A 21,946-nucleotide genomic window follows, 5' to 3' on the forward strand; every position below is an offset into this window, starting at 1 on the left:
TGTTGACGTGAGTGCCTTGGAAGCATACTCACTATACTAAAATGTATTCTTTAATGATACCATCTTTCAGAAGCTAAATATGCCAGATCCCTTTGGCTGGTACCTCCATTCCATCCCTGCATTTTGTTGTACTCTCTAAGACGAATGTACCTGAGAAGAGCCATATAAGTATAACCAGCCAAGTGATTACGAAATTTGAGTTTGAATATGTGTCCTCAACACCGATACCTCCTTAAAGCATGATGTTTTTCTTTCATCATTTGAAAACACCTCTGCTGCAACCCTCTGTTTTCCCTTGTCCCCAATACGACTGTATAACTGAAATAAGGGTAAAAATGTTTTTTTTTCCTTTATATGCTCATTTTAAATTAATTTTGAAATTAAATTTGAGTTTAAAAATAATCTTTAAAGTAAGAAATTGACAAATTTTCTATTTGGAGATAGATTTTCATAAAAGCTGCAAAATACAGGCATGAACTGAAAATGCCAGTTAACTGTCACCTAAAGCAAGCTTGTCTGAAACTGCAAGATTGTACCTCATCTTCTAATTAATTCTAAATTTAGACCAGTTCGTAATGAGGGTGTTTCATCTTTTGAGACGAGTTATTGGGAGATGACTGCAATTCTGGCTGGATTCCACCTCAAGCTTGAGCTGTTCCTTTTGTTGATGTCAACCGCCTGCTGATAGCTCACGTTGCCTTTGGAAATTGTTGAGAGAAACTCAAATCCTCTGCCTGGCAGAGCTCTCTTTGCTGTATGAAGCAGTTAAAAGCGATTTTGTATTGCTAATCATTATATAACGTATGTCAGTTTTGAACATCCAGGTACACAGGAGATGCTATTCCTCTTGTTGTTCAGCCTCTTGACACGGATGCCAAAGAGATTTTTAGGAAAGCAGATTAGAGAAGAATCTGCTGCCTTCTCAACATGTCAGCTGGGAATGGATTTGTAATGTGCTGTTGTGATACTTAACTTGTTTCTTTTCTTAATTTAAACTTGAAATTAAAAAATTACTAGTTTAATTGTATTTAAAAAAAAAAAAAATCCTTCCTGCCTGTTATTCAGAACTTTTTAGTTTTAAACAGGATGTGGACTTAAAGCAGCCTAGTTATTCTACAATAAACACGTACAATAGCTCTCAGGTGCTTTTTAGTAGGTTTTTTTCAGCAGTCTTCTAGGGACACACCAAATTTGCAGACAGAAAGAGGAGACTGAGGCTAGCCTCCTTTTCAGTAGCAATGCAGTGTGATGAAATTCTGGCCCCACTTGCAGTCCTGAGCTTGTTGTTGAGCAGAAAATACCATTGCATGCTGGGACCTGTAGTCCTCCTAGGCTGCAATTCCCTTTTAAGATGAGGATAGCTTAGTGAAAAATACTGGTTGCCTGATTGCTTCTGCTGTGTTATCCCAGTGGGTGTGTTCTGAGTACTGCCTGAATGGAGGAGAGCACTCTGCATGTGTGACAGCCAGGTCTCACCAGCTTGCAGACTGCCAGGGTAATACAGTACACAGGTTTAGCGTGGGTTTGAATATTTATTATAGCTGAGTAGCAGCAGAAGGTATAGAACAAGTGGCCCATACACTATCTGTTGATAGTGGCGTTCCCTGTGCTTTGGCCTGTAGGTACCACTACTGTTCTGTACTTCACTTCAGGAAGCAAAGTGTGCTGCTACTTGGCACAAAGACTGGAACGGTAACTCGTATGAGTTTTACTTTGGCAGATATCTGATTACACTATCCTGTCTCAGCTGCTGGAATAATTCAGACAGACTGTTGTATGGGGAAGCAGGAAGAAGCTTCTTCTGGTAGCTGAATAAATATCTATTTGGTGACCAATGAATTACCATTTTTTACAAGCAAGCACAGAATAGAGGAAGTACAGGAAGACAGAGGAACTGGATGGGTGGGAGTTTGTAAAAGAGGCTGATGAAGCAGTGCAGCACTCTTTTCTAACTTAGGTGGCTTGAAAGAGAAGAGGGGAGAAAACAGACGGAGAGAGAAGGAACATATGTAGGAAGGAGAGAAAAAAAAAAAAAGAAGGAAAAATAGCGTTGAAACAGATAATATAAGGTCACATTTGCCCTTAAGCTCCTGCTATTTTAGCTGCATCAGGAAGGTATTACATAGCTGCACCAAAGATGAAAATTCCACAGCAGCAGAACTAATGAAGCTTGGTGTCCTCTATGCCCTGCTTTTTGTTTGTTTGTTTGTTTGGTTGGGTTTTTTTGTTTAAAAACCTTCCTTCAGCCTCTTCCATGTCCCTGTGACCCTGTCAGCTGGCCAGAAAGGGTACATAGTGCTGCAAGTTGGGATGTGTGCAGGAAGGGTGCTGGGTGGCTGAGTTGTAGTGGCTGTATGTTTTCTCTTCAGGGGAGACCCTAATCTGGCCTGTTGTCTCCAGCTGCTGATATTCAGAGAGCTTTTTAGACATTATTCTTTTCAGTATTTCTACACGTCTTACAAATTTGATGGAGGTGGCTAATAGATTTAAAAAGTCATTTGCAGGAGGTAGGATGACAACAGAGCAGTCATGTAAGGATTTTTTCATTAGAAAGCCAAAGCTAAATAGTAGAGCTCATTCAGGTTTGGTTAGTGAGAAAAGATGTAATAGGAAGCAGGCTATGCCAGTGTAATTATATCTGCTCTAGGGTTGTTTTTTTTTTTTCTGACATTACTGTATTAGTAAGGAGTAATGTTTTTAACTAAGACAGTGATGTCAACAAAGCTTTTGACTAGCTCATTTGGGTGCTGGAATGTTCCTTTCCAGATATTCTGAAGCCTGGGGGTTTTTACCTGCAGAGAGGTTACAGTGTAGATGCTGCAATACTGCTTTGCGTGGTGGCCAGACTAACAACTCAACCTATTTATTTTTATTTTTTTAAAAGCTGATTGTGCGTGTGTGAGGTTGTGGGGGGTGTAAAATGTTATGACATTGGTCATGATTTGTCTTTCTTAGAAGAATCAGTGACAGAAGCTGCAGTGGTGTTGGTATTCACAAATCCAGCTTTGCTTATAAATTTCAGTTCATCATGTAGAATATGAAAGGATCGAGGCTATCTGTTCTTAGTTTGGAGTTTTGTCAGATATGACCTGAGTGCTTCTCTTTATCAGGAGTGGTGGTTGTGGATGAGTTGCACATGCTGGGAGACTCTCATCGAGGATATCTGCTGGAACTCCTTCTGACCAAAGTTAGATATGTTACAGAGAAGGTTGCAAAACGGTGGGTAGACCAGGATGTCTGTCTTTTAATGCTAAATTATGGATGACTCTAAATATTTTGTTCTCTGGGTGATTGGAAATTTGGGTTAACTCCAGGGTTTTTGTAAGAGTGATGACCTAGACTATTTTGGTTATTAAGGTCTCATCATACTACCTCTCAGGGGCCTGCCATTGTAGTCAAAACCTCTTTTCCTCATGTTTTTCAATTTGTGTGCTACCGTGGGATTCATTCTCTCGGGAAAAGAAATAAGGCTGAAGCTTTCATTTACTTTTTTAGCCTATTTAATTTTTTTAAAAAACTTTTGATTTCTTTTAATGTTTTTGGTAGCAGACTTGCCCTGCTTAATTTTTCAGTGTTTCATGGAATGGGGTATTTATCCTACTGAAAGGTTCAGGTATTGTGGAAGAGTGGGCATGCTGTTAACTTGTCAATGGTGAATTGATCAGAAGACTTAGGATGTGCCAGTATCCTGCTTAGTTAGCGCTGCTCAGGGTGATCTGCGGCTTTGCTTATAACATGTGATAGCCTAGTGGTTGCATGGTTTCTTGGCTTTAGTATAACTGATTGGACACTGGGGAACAGATTAAATGTTTCAGAACAGCTTTAGAGGCTTTTAAGAGTTCAGTATCTAGATCCCTAGCACCAAACTGTCCAGCTGCTCCATAGTGCCCGAACGCAGACAAAGGCAAATGGAGGAGATGGTGTATCGACCTTCTTAATCTTTACTGGTGGCACTGAGAGGAATCAAAATCAACTGTTCCCTTAGCACCAAAAGCCAGATTTTGGCAGTTTTCTCTGCTGCTTCCTGTCTTGTGAGTTGTACCAGTGCTGGGCTAAGCACAGACTACCTACTTAGTTCTGGGGGAACTGCCATTTCTACACTGGCTCTCCACCAGACATTTTAGCCAGTATTTCCCATCCTGATTTCCAGGATCCAGCAATGTTCTGGGTCTAATCAACTCTGACATTTTCTTGTGGTCTCCCCATAAGTCCTGGAAGCCAGTACACTTCAGAGCAGCCTGAGTGGCTTTGCCACTCATTTTACTTTGGCTTATCATGTAGCTGCAGCACAGATGCAGGACCGCTCTCTTGCTTTCCTCCCTTCCATTGAAGAAGCAGGAAGGAGAAAACATTTTTCAGGGAAAAAGGGACAGATGCATCAAGGAACGTTCCTGGGAAGACACAGTACTTCAGCCTTCCCCATATAGGCGCTAGGGCCCAGATCCTTCATCTCTCTGTCATGGTCAAGTTGACAGGGGTTCCCCGTACCACTGACTGACATGGAGGAGGTGGCCATTATTTTTGTTTCAGAATCCACTTGAGACTCCTGGAGTTGAAGACCACTTTTTCTCTCAAATATCCTTCCAAGTCTGTGTGTGTGTGTGTTTGTGGTTTTTGTTTTTTTTTTTTTAATTTAATGGGAGCCACTTTATCCAAATTCTTTAAACACTATCCAGTCTGTCCTATTATCAGAACGGGCAGTGCTTTTAAGAGCTTTTTAAGTGGTTAGGGGGATGTCCCACTCAAGTATAAGGCTGTGTCTTTGCACCAAGAGAACGTTCTCTGATGGCTGTTGCCAGCATGGATGCCCTTGCTTCTCCATAGGCTTTTGCAAACCCAGCCAAAATTCTGCAGCAGATTTTTCTCCTCCCTAGTCAAAGTGTGTTGTGGAACTAGTATTTTTTTTAATCCTTGAAGGTCAAAAGTTGCTTTGTGGGGGGGGAAACTGCAACCTAGATGGGGAACCTGTACTAGCAAATACTTGAAGAGCTTGGATAAGAGAGTCTGCCTCTCCACATCATCCTTATTTCTGTCTTGTCAGTGACTGCCCTTTTTCAGTCCAGCTTCTGGGTAGTCTTGTTTCCTCTGTATTGTCTTTGCCAGGATTACCAGGATCTTCCAAGAAGGTTCAGGCTGTTTCTGAGCTCACATTGATTTGTTAGACCTTTTTCTTTTTCAAAGTCTCAATTTATGGCTCAGTCCAATGTGAATGAGTAGCTTTTAAACGTAGGCTTAGGAGCATAAAAAAACCACTATTGTGTGGATGTAAAAGCCTGAATTAAAATATACATTTAGTTATCTAAATTAATGGTTTGTGTTTTCAAGTCTGTTAAGAGTCCATTGCTTCTCACTACCTTTAGTGGAAGCTGCTGTTCAGGACTTTGAGAACTGAAGCTGCTTTCTTCTTTGCTGAACTAAGGGCTTTCGTTCCCAGCCCTAGGAAGACTTCAGTCTAGTATTATTTGTCCTGAAATTGAAACAAATGGAAGTGTTTTAATTAAGGTATTTAAACTTAGAAAGGCTGCAGTGGAGACTGAACCATTCCTTTATTTCTATGTTTTTCTGAATGGCAAGGCAATAGGTGATTTATTTATTTGTTTTCAGTTTCTCCAAATATGCAGTCAGGTTGTGACTGTTGTTACCTAAAGAAGGTTAAAGTTTAGGTTCAAAATGATAAAAAGTTGAATTATCTTGTTATCAATGCATGATCTGACATTGTGTTTGCTAAAAGTAGAGTATGGCTTGTTTCTTTTTCAAGAAGTTGAAAAAAATAGCTTTGCACTTTAGACCCCCGAAGGAAGTAGATTGAATTAGTTTTTCCGAATGCTCTTTTCCAGAACAGTAGCCTGTGTTGTCACTAACTTCCATCTTCTTTTAACCACTTCTAGACAAGCGAAGATGACCGGTGCCAGTTTTGGTGGAATACAGATAATAGGCATGAGTGCTACCCTCCCTAACTTGGGACTCCTAGCCTCATGGTTAGATGCAGAGCTATACTGTACAGATTTTCGCCCTGTGCCCCTCAAGGAGTGGGTGAAAATTGGCAGCAACATTTATGACTCCTCCATGAATTTAGTGCGAGAATTCCAGCCCAAGCTTCAACTGAAGGTAACAAAACTCTGAGCGGTGGCTTTGGGATAACACATTTTGTACAGCTAAAGTTAAAAAGACAGCTACTGTTGGGTTTTTGGTTTTTTTTTTTAATAAATGACATTCAGACTTTGTTGTTTTCTTCAGAGATTGTATGCTCAAACTAAGGACAGGGGGTTTTTTTTGTCTTATACTGATTTAAACAAAAAACAAAACAAAACACACACATGAAGTTCTTGAAGACAAAGTTGACTTTGCAGCTATCTTGTTTCTGAGCACTTGACAGGTATAAAGAGTTTGATTTTCCCCTTACCCACCACCCTATCTTGTGTTCTGGAATCTACTTTGCTCTCATAAATGAAGGTAAATATTTCCTGCTTAGGCCAAGGAATTTGCATTAATCATTGGGAGAATATATTTGCATTAAAATCTGGTATTGAACCTGCTTATGTTAAACTGCTAAATGGTCTAGTTTTGTCAGTGATTAGAAGGCAGATGTCCATCCTGATTCTTCTGAATCTGTTTTCAGTATTTATTCCTTTTGCATGCTTGAAAAGGATATGAAAAGTGAAGAGTAATTTACTGTAGTGATCTGGAAGAACCAAACTGGTAGAAATGGGAAATTTGCACTTCCTACTTGTAAGTTCCTGTTCTGTGAAGTCTTTGAAGGGTGAATTCTCTCCCCAGTCCTTACATGCTCTGTGTAATATGAGTGTGGTAGTTGGACAATATGGGCTGAATGCCAGCAATGTTTTGGAATGTTTTGCACCCAGTTCTCATCGTGTGTAAACATTGTTGTCAGTAGCATGGTGGCACAGCAAAGAAAAAGGATCCTGGAAACAAAAGGAAATGTTTGTGGCAAGAATATCTGGAAGTTTGCTTTTATGTGCTCATATTGAGAAGATGATGTTGCATCTCCTTTTCTGGATATTTTTTGAAGTAGTTCCTTTGGATAGGTACTAAATTAAGTGAGAGAAAGAGCTAAACTAGGCTTATGACTCAACAGTTTAAAGGGAGTTGGCTTATTTTATAAGACCAGGTGATCCTCTTGGGTTTGAAATCTATCACTGGACCTTCAGACTTCTGTTCTGTGCCTTAAACTGGACCAGGAAAGGGAACTTGATAACCTTACCACTTCTGCTGAATTTGGCTGAATCCTTACTGAGCTTTCGATGTGTACATGCAGTTCCTGCCATTGCTCCCCTGTTTTCATTTGCATTTCAGTGCTTTTTATTTCTCACCATACGCCCACCTTTTTTCTCTTCCTCTTTTGGCCTGTTTGCTGGAAGAGAATCTGGCTTAGCCAAGCAAAACAGATCAGTTGCAGGAACTCCCTTAGGATCTTAAAAACAAAAAGGCAAGCTGTAAACAGTAGGGTTTTGCATGCACATCCGTATAAGTATCCATAAAAGTCTTCCACTGTGCTCTGAACACTTGCAGTCTTTGGTCAACAGTGCCTGCTGGGTGCATCTATTGGGGATGCTCAGACTACTATATCTCATGCTTTTAGCTGAGACATCCTAATTGTTAAGTTTTCCTTAGTTGCTGTAGAGGGATGTTTTCCCTCAGGGCTCTTCCTAGTTCTTCCCTACTGCTGTTAGCCACAACATGGAGGTTGCATTGATTTTTTTGTGCACTGTGTGGCCTTCATTTAGAAACAGATTTGTGAAAGCAAGACATAAAACCTTAGATTTGTTCATGGGTAGGTCTAGGGCTGTCCTCAATGTAGTCATACTAGTGCTTGGGCTTCCTAAAGCAAGACAGAAACTAAGATAACAGTGCTCCATCTTCTTTGTTTGCTCCTCTTTCTGACTTGAAGTAGAAGATTCTTACTGTAACACAGAAGAATGACAGCATTTACAGACCCCATTCAGTGTGAGAGTGCATTGAAAATATTTTGTCTTAATTCAGGGAGATGAAGACCATGTTGTGAGCCTGTGTTATGAGACTGTTTGTGATGGCCATTCAGTCCTGCTTTTCTGTCCATCCAAGAACTGGTGTGAGAAGCTGGCGGACATCATTGCCAGGGAATTCTACAGTTTGCAACAGGCTGAGAGTAAGAGAAAAGTAGTTAACAGAAGACTGTAATATGCACAGTGTCTCTAATGAAAATTAATTTTAGTTGAAACTATAAAAATATTTTCTCTCTCAAGGTTCTGCAAAAAACTCAGCCCTTGCCCCAGTTGTTGTGGATAGAGAAGAGATCGATGAGGTTTTGGATCAGCTAAAGCGTTCTATCTCAGGCCTGGACTCTGTGCTCCAACGTACTTTGCCATGGGGAGTGGCATTTCATCATGCAGGTATTCCTGAATATCTTGGTCTTGAATTCTGTAATGATCAAGTCATATGGGTCCTTTTTGCTGTAGTTACCAGCAATTTACCCTTTGCTTTTTGAAGCCTTCTGTAGTTTATGACTGATTTAAAATGCTTTGAGAATCTCACAGTTAGAGGTAAACTTGAAATTCTTTTATTGTGGACGAAGACTTTAATTCACTAATTGTTAGGATAAATCTTCTCTCTGTTGTGTTGGATAACAGCAACTTTTTAAATACAACTTAATTTTGTTTTGTGAAATGCCTGAAAAATTAGCTGATTTGCAGCCCAAGCATTTTCAAGTTGTCCCTAAAGCTGCTGGGGTATTTCAGAGCAATTTTCCTCAACTTAATACTGAAATAGATGAGTAAATAGAAGAAGTATAACAATGAAAATAAAAATAAAAGGAGCTTGTGCCATGAACGCTTCTGGCTAGATCTTTTATTTCTTACTTAAGTAGGTAATAGTGCATGTCACCTGTTGATCCACTGAGAGAAAGAACTGACTCTGGAAGAGAGAACAGCTGCTATGGCATTGAATATGTAGGGTGAATAATTCCAAATGCTTATAGAGTGTGGGTTTCTTTTTCAAGAATAAAATTGGCCTGAAGCCCTCAAGGCAATGTAGAAAGACACATATTAGACCTGTAACCTAGAATGGAAATAATGAAGAAAGATTCCCGGGTCAGGATGGCAAGTGACTAAATCCTAGTTCCCTACTGCGTTTGTTACATCCAGTTTTGTTGGTTTTATTTTATTTATTTATTTACTTGCAGTGCATGTAGATAGATAGTAAATAGTTGTTCATCTTGCTACAATGTATACGAACACCTTAGAAAAGCTAGTTTATAACTATTACTGTCAATTGAATAATGAAAACTTAATGGTGAAATTTTGCTTCACTTATGGTTCAAAAGAAGTTAACTGAGGTAGTGTTGTGACTCTAGTTCCTAATGCTGAATGGCAAATGTTCATTCAGTTTGTTTGTTCTTCCCCTTGCTTGGCAATAATATTATTAGCTTTTAAATGCAGTCTCACCATTACTGGGTTTGCTAAAAGTCATCTCTCCTCAGGTCTTACTTTTGATGAACGGGACATCATTGAAGGAGCCTTTCGCCAGGGCTTGATTAGAGTCCTAGCAGCAACCTCCACACTGTCATCTGGAGTGAATTTGCCTGCACGCCGAGTAATTATACGAGCTCCCATGTTTGGTGGCAAACTGCTGGATATTCTCACTTACAAGCAGATGGCTGGAAGGGCTGGCAGGAAAGGAGTAGACACAGAGGGTAAGCAGAGGCTTTATTAACATTCTCTAAGAACAGTGTTAACCTGATTAAATCCAGGGCAGTGCTTTGCAATTAGTGACTAATCATGATGAATTCCTTTGGTATTCAGTATGATTAAGTTAATCAAGATGAATTTGTTTGGTATTAATGGAGTAAAAATTGTAATTCCCAGGGGATTCTTTTCACTGCATGAGACTTACTTTGGTATTTACATTTCAGTTACTTCAGGAACCGGCTATTTTCTCCTTTGAATTCTTGTTAGCTTCTAAGGCTCTGTTCATTTCCCTTAATTCTGTGATCCATGGTCAGTTTACTAAAATGTTTACAGTTTCAGTGAGAAAATTTACAGTAAACTCTCATTGGACAGGCCTAAAATGTAAGAAATACATTTAAAGTCTATGACCATAATTTGACAAACTTCTTCTGTTGTCTGAAGTTCTGATTTGGATTTATTAAACTTCCACTAAACTTCACCATAACTTTTATGGATCTTGAATGTAGTAATGTGACAGAGAGACAGGGAAATATGAACAGCAGTTCATAGATAATATGGTATCTTCATGCATACAGTGGCGCTGATTGATGTTCAACAAAATAATCCTGCCTGTTATTTTAATTTGCAATGGAAATTTGTCTTCATGGATGATATTTGGAAAAATTGGATTATACAAGTATAAACACAAGAGAAAATAAGAAGTTCAACAGAAGAAGGAAGTGGGATTTGCCCTACTGATGGTTTGATTGGTGCTTGCTGGAACCCTATGTAAGCAGACTGTTCTTACATTTAACTTTCTGGTTTTGCCAGAGTAGCATAGCAACAGAGCATTTTATGACCTATATGTCTGAGCTATCCCTATGTTTTAAAGGAAAGGGCAGCTGCGTGCTGTATTTTGAAATTTTCCAGACTTTGTCACTTGAGTGTAGTTGGCAGGTGTAAAGTTACATTATTCCTTGCAGTTTCTTTTTTTTTTTTCCCCTTCAAGTTACAATAATTAGTACCCTTTTTTGACAGTTCTGATGTGACTGTGTTTTGCACAGTAAGCAGTTGATTTTATGCTGATGAGCTTCATGAATGTACCATTTTTTCCACTCCACAGAGTCTTTTGGATGAGAACATAAAGCTACATTACCAGCTGCTACTCTTTCACAGAGTAGGGAGACTGGAGGACAGCAACTTCAGCTGGAAAAAATGCCTTATGTGGGTATGAAATTCAGCTGACAGACTGAATAAATGCTGGGTTGATTTCCTTCTTTCCTCCCCTCCCCCAACACTGTAGTGTTGGATTGTCTCAGGTTTTGATTTTTTAATTTTTTTTTTCTGATTTGATGGAAATTTAGAAATATCATTTTAGAAAATGAAATTACATTATCTTTGCATTCATCAAAACTGTCAGGTCCCCAAGGTGAAATAGGTAAAGCTGTTCAATATCGCTGAACAAAACCTAGAAATAGGGCCTTTTTTGCTTTTAATGGAGTTTTATGCCTAGATAGCCACTCTTCTGGTGTTTGTCTAGTCTGATGCTAACCTAGACTTCCTCTCTCATCTGAAATGTTCAATAAGGGATCTTAGAACAGCTCAGTTCCTTTTTTTTTTTTTTTTCTTTAAGTTCTCAGTGGCATCTTGGGAAAGGGTTTCCCCCAAGTCTTGAATGACCGTCAGGTAATGTAGAGCCAAGTGGATACTCATCTTCTTTTAGATTTATCACGCTGAAGAGTTAAAGTTTTCAGAGGGAATTGTAGGTCACGTCAGAACCCAAATATGAAATGAGTGAACGTTCTTTATTGCTAAAATCAAAATAAGCTTTGCTTTCACAAAATAATGCTTACAGGCAGTTTATCTTCTGTACAGTTAGGTCTGGCAAAAGTAAATAGTCAACAGGTGTCAGAAGTTTCACACATCCTCTGAGCATGTCTTTTTCATCCTGTAATTATGTAATCGTGTTTAACCTGTATTCAGTTACTCACCTACACTACATTTGTGGTATTTATTCTGTTCATTAAATTTAAGTGCAGTTGTGTTTTCATTACCTCTGAATTTGCTAATTACCATAACATTACCACGGCTACGGTTTTACCATAATGTAACATTCCTAGGACCTTACTAAGATACCCACTACCAAAATTACCTTGGTGTCCAGACTACGTGGACTTCATAGAATCATAGAATGCTTTGGGTTGGAAGGCACCTTTAGAGGTCATCTAGCCCACCCCCCCTCCAGTGAGCAGGGACAGCTTTAACCAGATCAGGTTGCTCAGAGCCCCATCCAGCCTGGCCTTGAATGTTGCCAGGGATGGGGCCTCCACTGCCTCTCTGGGCAACCCCTTCCAGTGCTTCACCACCCTCATTGTAAAGAATTTCTTCCTTATAGCCAGTCTAAATCTATTCTTCTTTGGTTTAAATCCATTACTCCTTGTGCTGTCACAACAGGCCTTGCTAAAAAGATTGTCCCCATCCTTCCTATAGGCCCCCTTTTAGTACTGAAAGGCCGCAGTAAGGTCTCCCCGCAGCTTTCTCTTCCCCAGGCTGAACAACCCCAACTCTCTCAGCCTGTCCTCATAGAAGAGGTGCTCCAGCCCTTGGGTCATTTTTGTGGCCCTCCTCTGGACCCACTCCAACAGGTCCATGTCCTTCTTGTGCTGAGGGCCCCAGAGCTGGACGCAGGGCTCCAGGTGAGGTCTCACCAGAGCAGAGCAGAGGGGCAGAATCACCTCCCTCGACCTGCTGGCCACGCTTCTTTTGATGCAGCCCAGGATATGGTTGGCTTTCTGGGCTGCAAGTGCACATTGTTGGCTCATGTCCAGCTTTTCATCCACCAGTACCCCCAAGTCCTTCTTGGCAGGGCTGCTCTCAATCCCTTCCTTCCCCAGCCTGTATTGATATTGGGGGTTGCCCCATGCCAGGTGCAGGACCTTGCACTTGGCCTTGTTGAACCTCATGAGGTTCACACAGGCCCACCTCCCCAGCTTGCCCAGGTCTCTTTGGATGATATCTCATCCTTCTGGTGTGTCAACTGCACCACTCACACTTAAATCTTAACAAGTTATCATAAATCTATCATGATGTTTACTGTGCAGCTAATCCAAATCTAATGCTCTCTTCTTAGTCAAAGGCAAGCTTGTCCTATCCATAATTCATTTATCCTGTGCCAATTGGCAAAGCTTCTAACTAGCTAGGTCTCCCAGGGACCTAGTTTCTCTGTAATGGCTTTGTTGAAAAAATCTCCTTTATGTGACCACTGCATTTTCCATGGGTAGTCTGTATTATTATCTCATTAAAGGAATTGGCCCATTATTTTTATTTTTGTTTCATGGCTCTGGGACCTTTTTTGTCTCCCACAGAATTTCAGTAGTTAGGGATTAATTTAACAATGTCTGATAGAGAATTTTAAGGTAAGGTATATTTAGATGTACTTTCAGTGGAAACCATTCAGGATACTTTTTATGTGTGTGCGTGTGTATATATATGCATATATGAAAGCTCAGAGAATGCATAGTTACTTAGATTAATAACTTTGGATTTCTGAATTACTTTGGTATCTGTGTTATTTCATTTCGGGAGTGGAAGCTGGTTGACTTAACACAAACTGTCAAAGTGCTGTGCAGCTTCTGTTTTCTTCTTGCTTTTAAAAATCTTTTCAGCAGAAGAAAAATTGATGCCACTGTATATTATAGTTCCAGTCAATTCCAGAACAAGAAGTGAGAGTGGTTCAGCAGCAAAGCAGATGCACAGAGAGGCTATGGAAGCTCCTTAGCTGCTTTGGCAAGACCCTGACCAGCCTAATGCAACTTTGAAGTCTGTCCTGCTCCGAGCTTTTAGTTCTTAAGTATTATGCATCTGTGGAGTTCTTACATAGCAATGGGTATACACTGTTCAAGGTTGCAAAGGGTTTTCTCTCCTTTTTTTTTTTTTTTAATTTAGCTTTTTCAAAATTACCTACGGTTTTCTGTTACAGTAATATGTCCTTGATGAACTGTATGTAGCTATTACAGTGTTAAGATGCAATACTAATGTCATTAATGTTTCTCGGTTTTTTGTTTGGGTTTTTTTTTTTCCCCTCCCCTATAGGTGAGAGTATTTTAGTTTGCAAGCCCTCAGAAAGATCAAAAGGAACTGCTCTACTTCAGGGATCTCTCAAGCCTGTTTGCAGTTGTTTGCTTAGAAGAGAAGGGGAAGGTGTTGCTTCTAGCATGAAGAGAGCAATACTTGAGGTACAGGACACATGGAGAGGAATTAGAACTGTGCTTGCACTCTTGTAATTGTAGGATGGTTTCTTTTGTGACAACATCAAATGTTTTCTGTGCACTTTCTTATTCTTCTGTTTCCTCCCTTGTCAACCCAAGCAGCTTCAGAAGAAAATTACCTGGGTCTGCCAGCTTGCTTCAGTGTTCAGTGTTTTGTTTGGTATGTTTCAGTCTCTGCTTCCTGCAGATCAGGATGTGAGCACAGTCGAATGAGTTACTAAGCTTTGCTTTTGCATTTAGATATACTCAAACTGCAGGCATAAATGAGTCTTAAACTTCATGTGTGACCTGACAGTCTTAACTGGGAGATGCTTGTACATTACTGATCCCAGAGGCTTTGTAGACTGAATTAGGCTATAATGACATTTGTAGAACCTTGTGGAGTCCTTTATTTCCCCCCTCAACTTATCTACCTCTTTTGCACAGAACTGATTGAAATTTTTTAAATACATTTTTGGTGAACCAACTGGTGTGGTACCCCATTCACTCCCTCTAGCTTGCCCTCCTCTGTAGGGCTCCTACAGGAGTAAAAAGGACCAAAAGGGTGTTATTCCACATAGGTGAGCTTATCTCCTTTTCCAAAGTTGCTTTTGGGCTTGAACTGAGCTTTGGTTTTTTAAATACAGTTTGTTTGCTGTACTACTCCTACTGTCTTTTGTGAAAACTGCTGTGATACTTAGCACTTGGTTGTGATTCCATAGGTTTTGAATTTTTAGCAGACCAATAGAATTTCTAAATGCGTTTTTCTACATAAGAGCTATCTAAAAGATATGTGTTCCTTTCAGTGGTGTTGCTTTATAACATGCAAAAAAATCCATCAAAACCATGAAAGAAAGTTTTTAGTTAAACACCTTGCTATCTCAAGGAAGACACACGAATGGAAAGGACTTACAAGGAAAAAGCAGTTATGTGAAAAACAAAAACAAAATCCCAGGGGAAGAAAAAATCACTCTCAATCAGGAAAATAATGATGGGGTATAGCATTCACATTTATTAAGAGAAAACTTCAGTAAGCTGAAGAGCCTTAGGAGAACTCCTCCTTCCTGGTTTGTTTTTTGTCTTCAGAAAATTGCAGTTTGTGTTCTAACCTTTTAAAAGTATTTCACAATGTTGGCTAAGCAAAATGCCTAGGGCTAGTCTCAAATCTAAATTGCTACTATGTGTATGTCTGCTATCAAAATAAGATTTTATAATTCATTCTTTCCCATAGCTTAGTCCTCTTACTTCTGCCTAAGGTGTCTAACTTCTTGCCAAGAAAAGGCCTTAAAGCTTGGCAGTTGCTTTGCCTCATGTTCCCCTCTTATACTGGTTCTTTAAAACTTAGATATTTGATGGATCAGTCTCTTTGATTCTGTGATCTGATGTTCCATCCTATTGCTTCTCTGGCAATATGTACAAGTAGTTTTCTTCAACAGATCATAGTGGGGGGAGTGGCCAACACTCCAGATGATGTGCAGACCTACGCTTCTTCCACTCTTCTTGCATCCAGCTTGAAAGCAAGCAAGTGGGGAAATGAGAAAGCACAAGACAAAACACAGACTGGACCTATCGAGGCTTGTGTGGCATGGCTGCTGGAAAACGAATTCATTCAGGTTCTGGACTCCAGCAATGATGCGAAAGGTAACATTGGTGTTCTGCCCAGTGATTGCAGTTAGCAGTTTTGAATCAGTAAATGTTCTGCAGCTGGGTAGATGTTCAAAGTAACTTTATAATGAGGACTTCTGTGCATTTTTGTTTTTATTTTAAAGAATCATACGTATCAAGAATTTCCTAGCTTTCTGCAGGGTGTGTCTATACCTGCTTTAACATTTTTTTGCATGCACATGTTGTTCTTGGAAGGCCTCTCTCTGCACATCACCGCTAAGACTGATGCATCCTAGTCTACACATTCACAAAATATCTTTAAACAAGGCATGCTTTTACTGCAGGATTTGTGCACGTTAACTGTAGATAATGATTTTTGTCTTCCTGAAGAAGAACCAGTACATTCTAAGAGAGTGCAAGTCTCTTCTATAACTGTTTGGTGTACATGGTTGCACTTTTTCCTGATTTTGGCTATTTTCCTAAAATGGCGAAGGATGAGACTCTTACAGTAATAGTAAGAATCCACATTACAGATTAATTTGTATCTCTTTTTAAGAAAAGATGATAGAAGATATTTGGTGTTCCTAAGAAAGAAATATGCAAAATGATAACTCCTAGGCAGGATAGCAGATGAGATTCCAGTGTTTTTTGTTCAAATAGCTATCGCAACTGTTAGTCTGAGTGGTTAGAGGGATCCAAGCTTGTGATCTGACCTCCAAAAAAGGCTAGTTTAGACATAGACAAGTCTAAACCTTTTATTTATTGTTTCCATTTTCCTGTCTTCAGAATAGAGAAATATGCTATTTCTTCTTGAAAAAGCAGCTGGGAAAAGTTAGTAGAATTGATATCTATAAAATACATTGCAACCTGAAAACAAGACATAAACTTGCACCTAGATGTTTCTATATGTGTTTTTGGTTTTGTTTTTTTCTTTTTTTTTTTTTTTTTAAACAGCAAAGGTCTATCATCCAACACATCTTGGCTCAGCTACCCTTTCCTCTTCTCTTTCACCAACCGAAGCCATGGAAATCTTTGCTGACCTGCAGCGAGCTATGAAAAGCTTTGTTCTGGAGAATGATCTGCATATTGTCTATTTGGTAGGTTCCTCATTCTGTGTTTTTGGTTTTGTACTGCTAAAATGAAGGAAAGGGGAGAAAGCACAGTGCAGAGTTCTTGAGGGTTCCATGAACGTAGGGGGGTTTTATACTTTGCTTAGCTCATCCTTCATAAAGAAAAGTTTCTAAATTTAATGTTCTTCAGAACTAGTCTGTTGCCATATTGTCTATTTTGTAGGCAGGTGCTGCATGTCCATCTAAGCCCATTTTTGTCACTCCTGACTTTGAAAGATTTCACAACTTTGGAAGTTTTGGGTGTAGGATAATGGTAATTTTCCTGAGACACTTGAAGTTGATGAAACAAATTGGTTTTGTTGTGTGTTTGGGATCAGCAGCCTACATCTCATTACTTTTGGAGCCTCAGAAAACTTTTGGAGTTTTAGCATCAGTTTTGCCTACAAAAAGCCTCAGAGCACTACACTGCTTTCTTCCTATGGGTGGGCCTTTCTTCAGTTCAGTAACAGTTTCATCTCCGATTTAGTTTACTTGCCTGGTGATGCTGCCAGGGCTGAAGGAAGGAGTGTGATAAATCCTTTGAGGGGAAGGTGTCCCAAAGTTTGTCAAGATTTATGTGCAAATACACTTAAAAAGCTAAGCGATGCTATTTAAGACCTTTGGAGAGGAAGACATGAACCTGGGAAGATTAGTGAGGAAAGAAGTTGGAGTTGCAGTGAACGTCTTGGGTTCACAGGTGCCAGAGGCCCATCGTGCAATCATCATCTGAAATTTGACAGTCGTCTTTAGCCTCCTTAAGGATAAAGTATATTCTCTTTTCCAGGCTGATAAATCAAAGGCAAACTTTGGGCATCATGCCTAAAAAACCAGTTCACTCCAAGGAGAATATGCTTGTGGTTACAGGAGTTGTTGAGCTAGGGGACAGAGGGAGGCAAGAAATTGAGGGTGCCTGTCTCTGCTTGCTGTGTTCATTAACCTAGTTATTGGCTGATACCAATACTTTATTTTTTTCAATCTACTAGTGTCCCATATGTACCCATATCTCTGTTTTAGAGGACCACATTATATTTTGTTCTGTTTCTACTAGGCAAAGTGGTCTGTTTTGTGTCATGCACCAGTGAATTTTTTTCCTGTTTACATCTCCAAAACAGGGGGAAAAAAAAAAAAAGATTAATTTTGTTCGCATTCCGGGGTAGAGACAGTGATGGCAATATTTTTTTTTTTTTTTTTTACCCTGTACTTTTTAATTGCAGCAGCTTGTCTAATGTTATTTTAAATCAAATACTCTGAACAAAATGTTCTTGAGATTCTCTTCCATTAAGCTAGCCTAAAACACTTTCTTGCAAGTCTGTTCATTTTCAAGGCTGAAGGTTTGTTTAGTTTTGGTGGCTTTTTAAATTTTTTTTTTTTTAAAGAATTGTTCTCCGTGTGTTCCTTATGGGCTGCAGGGAAATTATCTTCTGTAATGCTTTTTAATTCTCTTAGTCTTGAATCTTTTACTTGTACAAATATGAGACTGAATTCCAAGACCTTGTGTCTTAGGAAAGTTGGTTAAAACAAATAAGTATTTTCTAGGCTAGGGAAAGAGTTTTCTTTAAAGAAAAAAAACCACCAACAAAAAACCAACAAACAACAAAAGACAATCCCCCACCTTAATAACTCTTGTTTTTCTCAGCAGATGAAGGGGGTATGGATGATTTACAACTACACAGGCATCTCATATTCTGTGTTATGTTAAATGCTCCCTAACAACTGTTAGTTATTTCAAAATAATTAATCTTGCAGTATATTGATACAGATATGAAGACATTTTGTCTCCTCATACTGAAACTGACTCTGTGCCTGCTGAATGATAACAGAATTGGTTTTCTGTCTAAAAGTGTGTGAATGCTCTGAATGGCTTCTTTGTTAGTGTTGATAAAAGCTGAGATTTCTTGTACACCAGGTAAATGAAAGCTTCAGCAAGTTCTGGCAAAATCTATGTTCCGTCCTGCTTTATCAGATGTTGTGGCAGTGGTTAGTGTGGTTGCTAGTGGTTTTAAGAGGCTGATAGATATCTGTCAGTTTTGTTAAAGAAAGAATAAAGTTTTGCTTTGTTAAAGGAGAATAAAGATGCAGCTTAAAAATCTTCTAGTGGCTTGGATTTAGGGAGCAATCTGACAAAGATTCCAAATTGTTTAATCATTAGAGTACCCGTATGAGTCAGATCTCATCAGTACAAATATTAAAAAAACTAGGTTAGAAGAGCTTTTACTTTCTTCAGGGTATGTGGCTATGACTCAGTGCCTCAGAGTTGTGCGTAGGATGCTCTAACCACATTCCCTAGGCTGTATTTTTGTTTATCCAGAGCTATGTTCTGTTTATTTCTCTGAAATATTTTTTTGCGTTCTCTTATTTTCTGTAGGTCACCCCAGTGTATGAAGAGTGGACCACAATTGATTGGTACCAGTTTTTCTGCTTATGGGAGAAGTTGCCTGCTTCAATGAAACGTGTGGCCGAGCTGGTGGGGATTGAAGAAGGCTTTCTGGCTCGCTCTGTAAAGGGCAAAATTATAGCTAAAACAGAGAAACAGCATAGACAAATGGCCATCCACAAAAGGTAGCCACAAATGGGTATGAATGTGCAAAGATGAGAGGCTGTAACCTGTGGAGGGGACAGGCGCTGTGTCTGTTTTCAGGAACTGGCTCTCTTGCTGTCTGAGCTGATAGCTCAGAGAACCTGGACCTGGCCTGCCCTGTACTGAGAACACTGCTTTTGTGTGCTATGCTATAGTAACATTCTGTCCTATGCTATCACGGTGCGTTTTGCCATGTACACTAATGTACCCTGGATGATGATTTTATTTCCATGTGTACTTTTTCTACAGGTTTTTCACCAGTCTTGCCCTTCTGGATTTAATCAGTGAGGTTCCCTTAAAGGATATGACCATGAAATATGGCTGTAGTCGTGGCCAGCTTCAATCTTTGCAGCAGTCTGCTGCCACCTATGCAGGTGAGTTGTCTGGGCAAAAAAATCCCAGGAGTCTTAGGCTAGTCTGTTTTCTTTCCTTCCAGATATGGGGATAAAATAGCCACAGTGTGGTACTAACAACAATCAGTCTTGTAAAACCACTTCCAGCTTTATAGCTTAATCTGTGGTTCCCCCTGCTTTGAGATGGAACCACAGAGTGTGCTGTGGGAAGGGTGCCAGCTGAGTGGAATCAAGCAGTGCTGTAGCATGCTGAGGTCTGTGGAAATCATCTGTGTATGGTGCAGGAATATAGTTTGTTCAGTACTAAGTATGGAAATAAAGTACAAGTCCATTCTGAAGCTTTGGTCTATCAGGAAAGAGTACCTTTCAGCATGGGTAAAGTTTGGGGTCTCTAAGACTTAGCATGGCTTTTTCCCAGTTGCAAAGTTAATTGGCCAGAAAATATAACTTCATAGTTTTCAAAACGGAGTAAGTAGTTTCTGGGTCATTTATCACCAGATAACAAGAGGTCAGATAGCTGTCACCTTTAACTTAACTTCCTTAAGAGGGCTGTGTAGGAGTAGAAGTAACAGCCCACCATGTGACTGAGATACTTTTTTTTTTTTTCCTATTGCCTAAGTCTTCCATTACTCCATAAGTGGGTCTTCAATTTTTAAGACAGTTTTAGCTCAACTTGCGAAACCCTATGTGTGGGTTGCAGCATGAGTCAAAGCCCCAAAATGAAAAGGTCACGCCAACTGATGCAGAGTAGTTTAAATTAATTCTGGTAGTATATATAACTTTTTGTTGTTGCAGTTTCATAATTCTCTGTTCCCAGTGTTAATCATTTTCAGCAATCAGGTAGTTTAGTGCAGGAACAAAAGTAATTTGGGAAGTAAAATGAACTGTTGACATGACATATAGTTAAGAGATATGACAAAAGCTGTATTCTATAACAACTATAAAAACAGTGAGGGATGCCATGTCTTGCAGTTATTCTCATACTCTGTAGATGCAATGTGTGTGTAATAAACTGTCTTTTCCCTGCTCTTTTGCTCCTCCTGTGTGCTGGGGACTGCAGTTGTAACCTTTATCACAGGCTTTGCTACCTCCGATGGTACTCTCAGTAACTGAAGTTCTGCAGACCAAGTTCTGATTTTAGGGACTGGCTTTCCTCAAAGATCTGTGGCTTCTCTTAGTGCCTCTCATCACTATTTTTTCTGTCGTCTTTTCCTCAGTGTGTTCGGTTCATAGGAATGCTGTTACAGGATATGCACATGCTTCATATTTCAAGATTAGTGTCTTCGGAAAAGCAGTTGTCATCCAGAATTTCTACCTCACTGATAAACTAGTTAATTCTAGATTTAGTTGAGTTCTGCGAGGCCAGCTCCTAATCATAGTTACGATAAACATGAGTTAGTTTCTGTAAGTAACAGGAAGGTGAGAAATGTAAAGTGAATGCCTATTCAGATGAGGTAGGGAAAAATGGATCCAGCTTAGCAGAACTGGAGCTGGAGTTAAGACATGGGTGTAACTTATGTGTTCCAGGAATGGTAACGGTTTTCTGTAAGCGACTGGGCTGGCACAACATGGAGCTGTTGCTCTCTCAGTTCCAGAGCCGCCTCACTTTTGGAGTTCATAGGGAGCTTTGTGACCTGGTACGAGTGTCTCTGCTGAATGCACAGCGTGCTAGGATGCTTTACAATGCTGGCTTTGTCACAGTGGCTGATCTTGCTAAAGCCAGTCCTGATGATGTGGCAACTGCTCTGAAGAATTCAATACCATTCAAAAGGTAAGAAATCAGTAAGTCCAGAAGTCAAGTAAAGGAGTTTGTAAGGTGAAGGATTATAGAATTAAACCTGTAATTAAATATGGCAGTCTTTTGGGACTTAGTGCCAAACGTTAGTTAGAAATAACTTGTAGGTCTCTGTGACTGATCACAGTCATTCCATGATTATTTTGAAATTAATAGAAGCATCTCTTATTTGCAGCATAAGTTTGAGACGCCTACATTTTCTTCTTTTTCCTCTTTTCAACGTGCTGTTTAGTCCTGGGTGAATTGTTAATGCTTTCTGGAGACCTTTTGCTGCCTCTGAAAGGCAGCTCCACCATGTGATCAAATGAGTTGATGACTAATTACTGTATATAATTTGAGATTCTCTTGTGATTTTCATGTTAGTGCAATGACAAGCTTCTTTGATCAAGTAGCTGTTGGACTGTGCCATGACACCTGTCTGGTTCATGCTCCTGAAGTTTTCTTTCTTTGGAAAACAGTGCATGGAGGAGGATTGATTCAGACCTGGGTCTTGTCCTAGTAGGGAGCTGGGACTCATCTGGGGTCCATGTCTGGGCACAGAAACCTGGGAATGCTTCTGGGGTATGCAGCCAGTAATATCTGTCATTGACATCAACT

At 39.7% G+C, this 21,946-nt stretch overlaps 1 protein-coding gene across 1 annotated transcript in view; it reads left to right on the forward strand.

Moving 5' to 3' along the window:
• Positions 1-21,946, forward strand: part of POLQ (DNA polymerase theta) — a 55,620-nt gene that overhangs the window by 7,738 nt on the left and 25,936 nt on the right. The window contains exons 5-15 of the mRNA XM_075720732.1: positions 3,111-3,219; positions 5,889-6,108; positions 8,002-8,146; positions 8,244-8,390; positions 9,476-9,688; positions 13,755-13,897; positions 15,346-15,550; positions 16,469-16,611; positions 18,989-19,182; positions 19,451-19,575; positions 21,082-21,325. Of these exons, the coding sequence (XP_075576847.1) occupies positions 3,111-3,219; positions 5,889-6,108; positions 8,002-8,146; positions 8,244-8,390; positions 9,476-9,688; positions 13,755-13,897; positions 15,346-15,550; positions 16,469-16,611; positions 18,989-19,182; positions 19,451-19,575; positions 21,082-21,325 (1,888 nt within the window). The remainder of the gene's footprint in view (positions 1-3,110; positions 3,220-5,888; positions 6,109-8,001; positions 8,147-8,243; positions 8,391-9,475; positions 9,689-13,754; positions 13,898-15,345; positions 15,551-16,468; positions 16,612-18,988; positions 19,183-19,450; positions 19,576-21,081; positions 21,326-21,946) is intronic.

This window comes from Pelecanus crispus, chromosome 1 (assembly GCF_030463565.1).
Source record: "Pelecanus crispus isolate bPelCri1 chromosome 1, bPelCri1.pri, whole genome shotgun sequence".
NCBI lineage: Eukaryota > Metazoa > Chordata > Aves > Pelecaniformes > Pelecanidae > Pelecanus > Pelecanus crispus.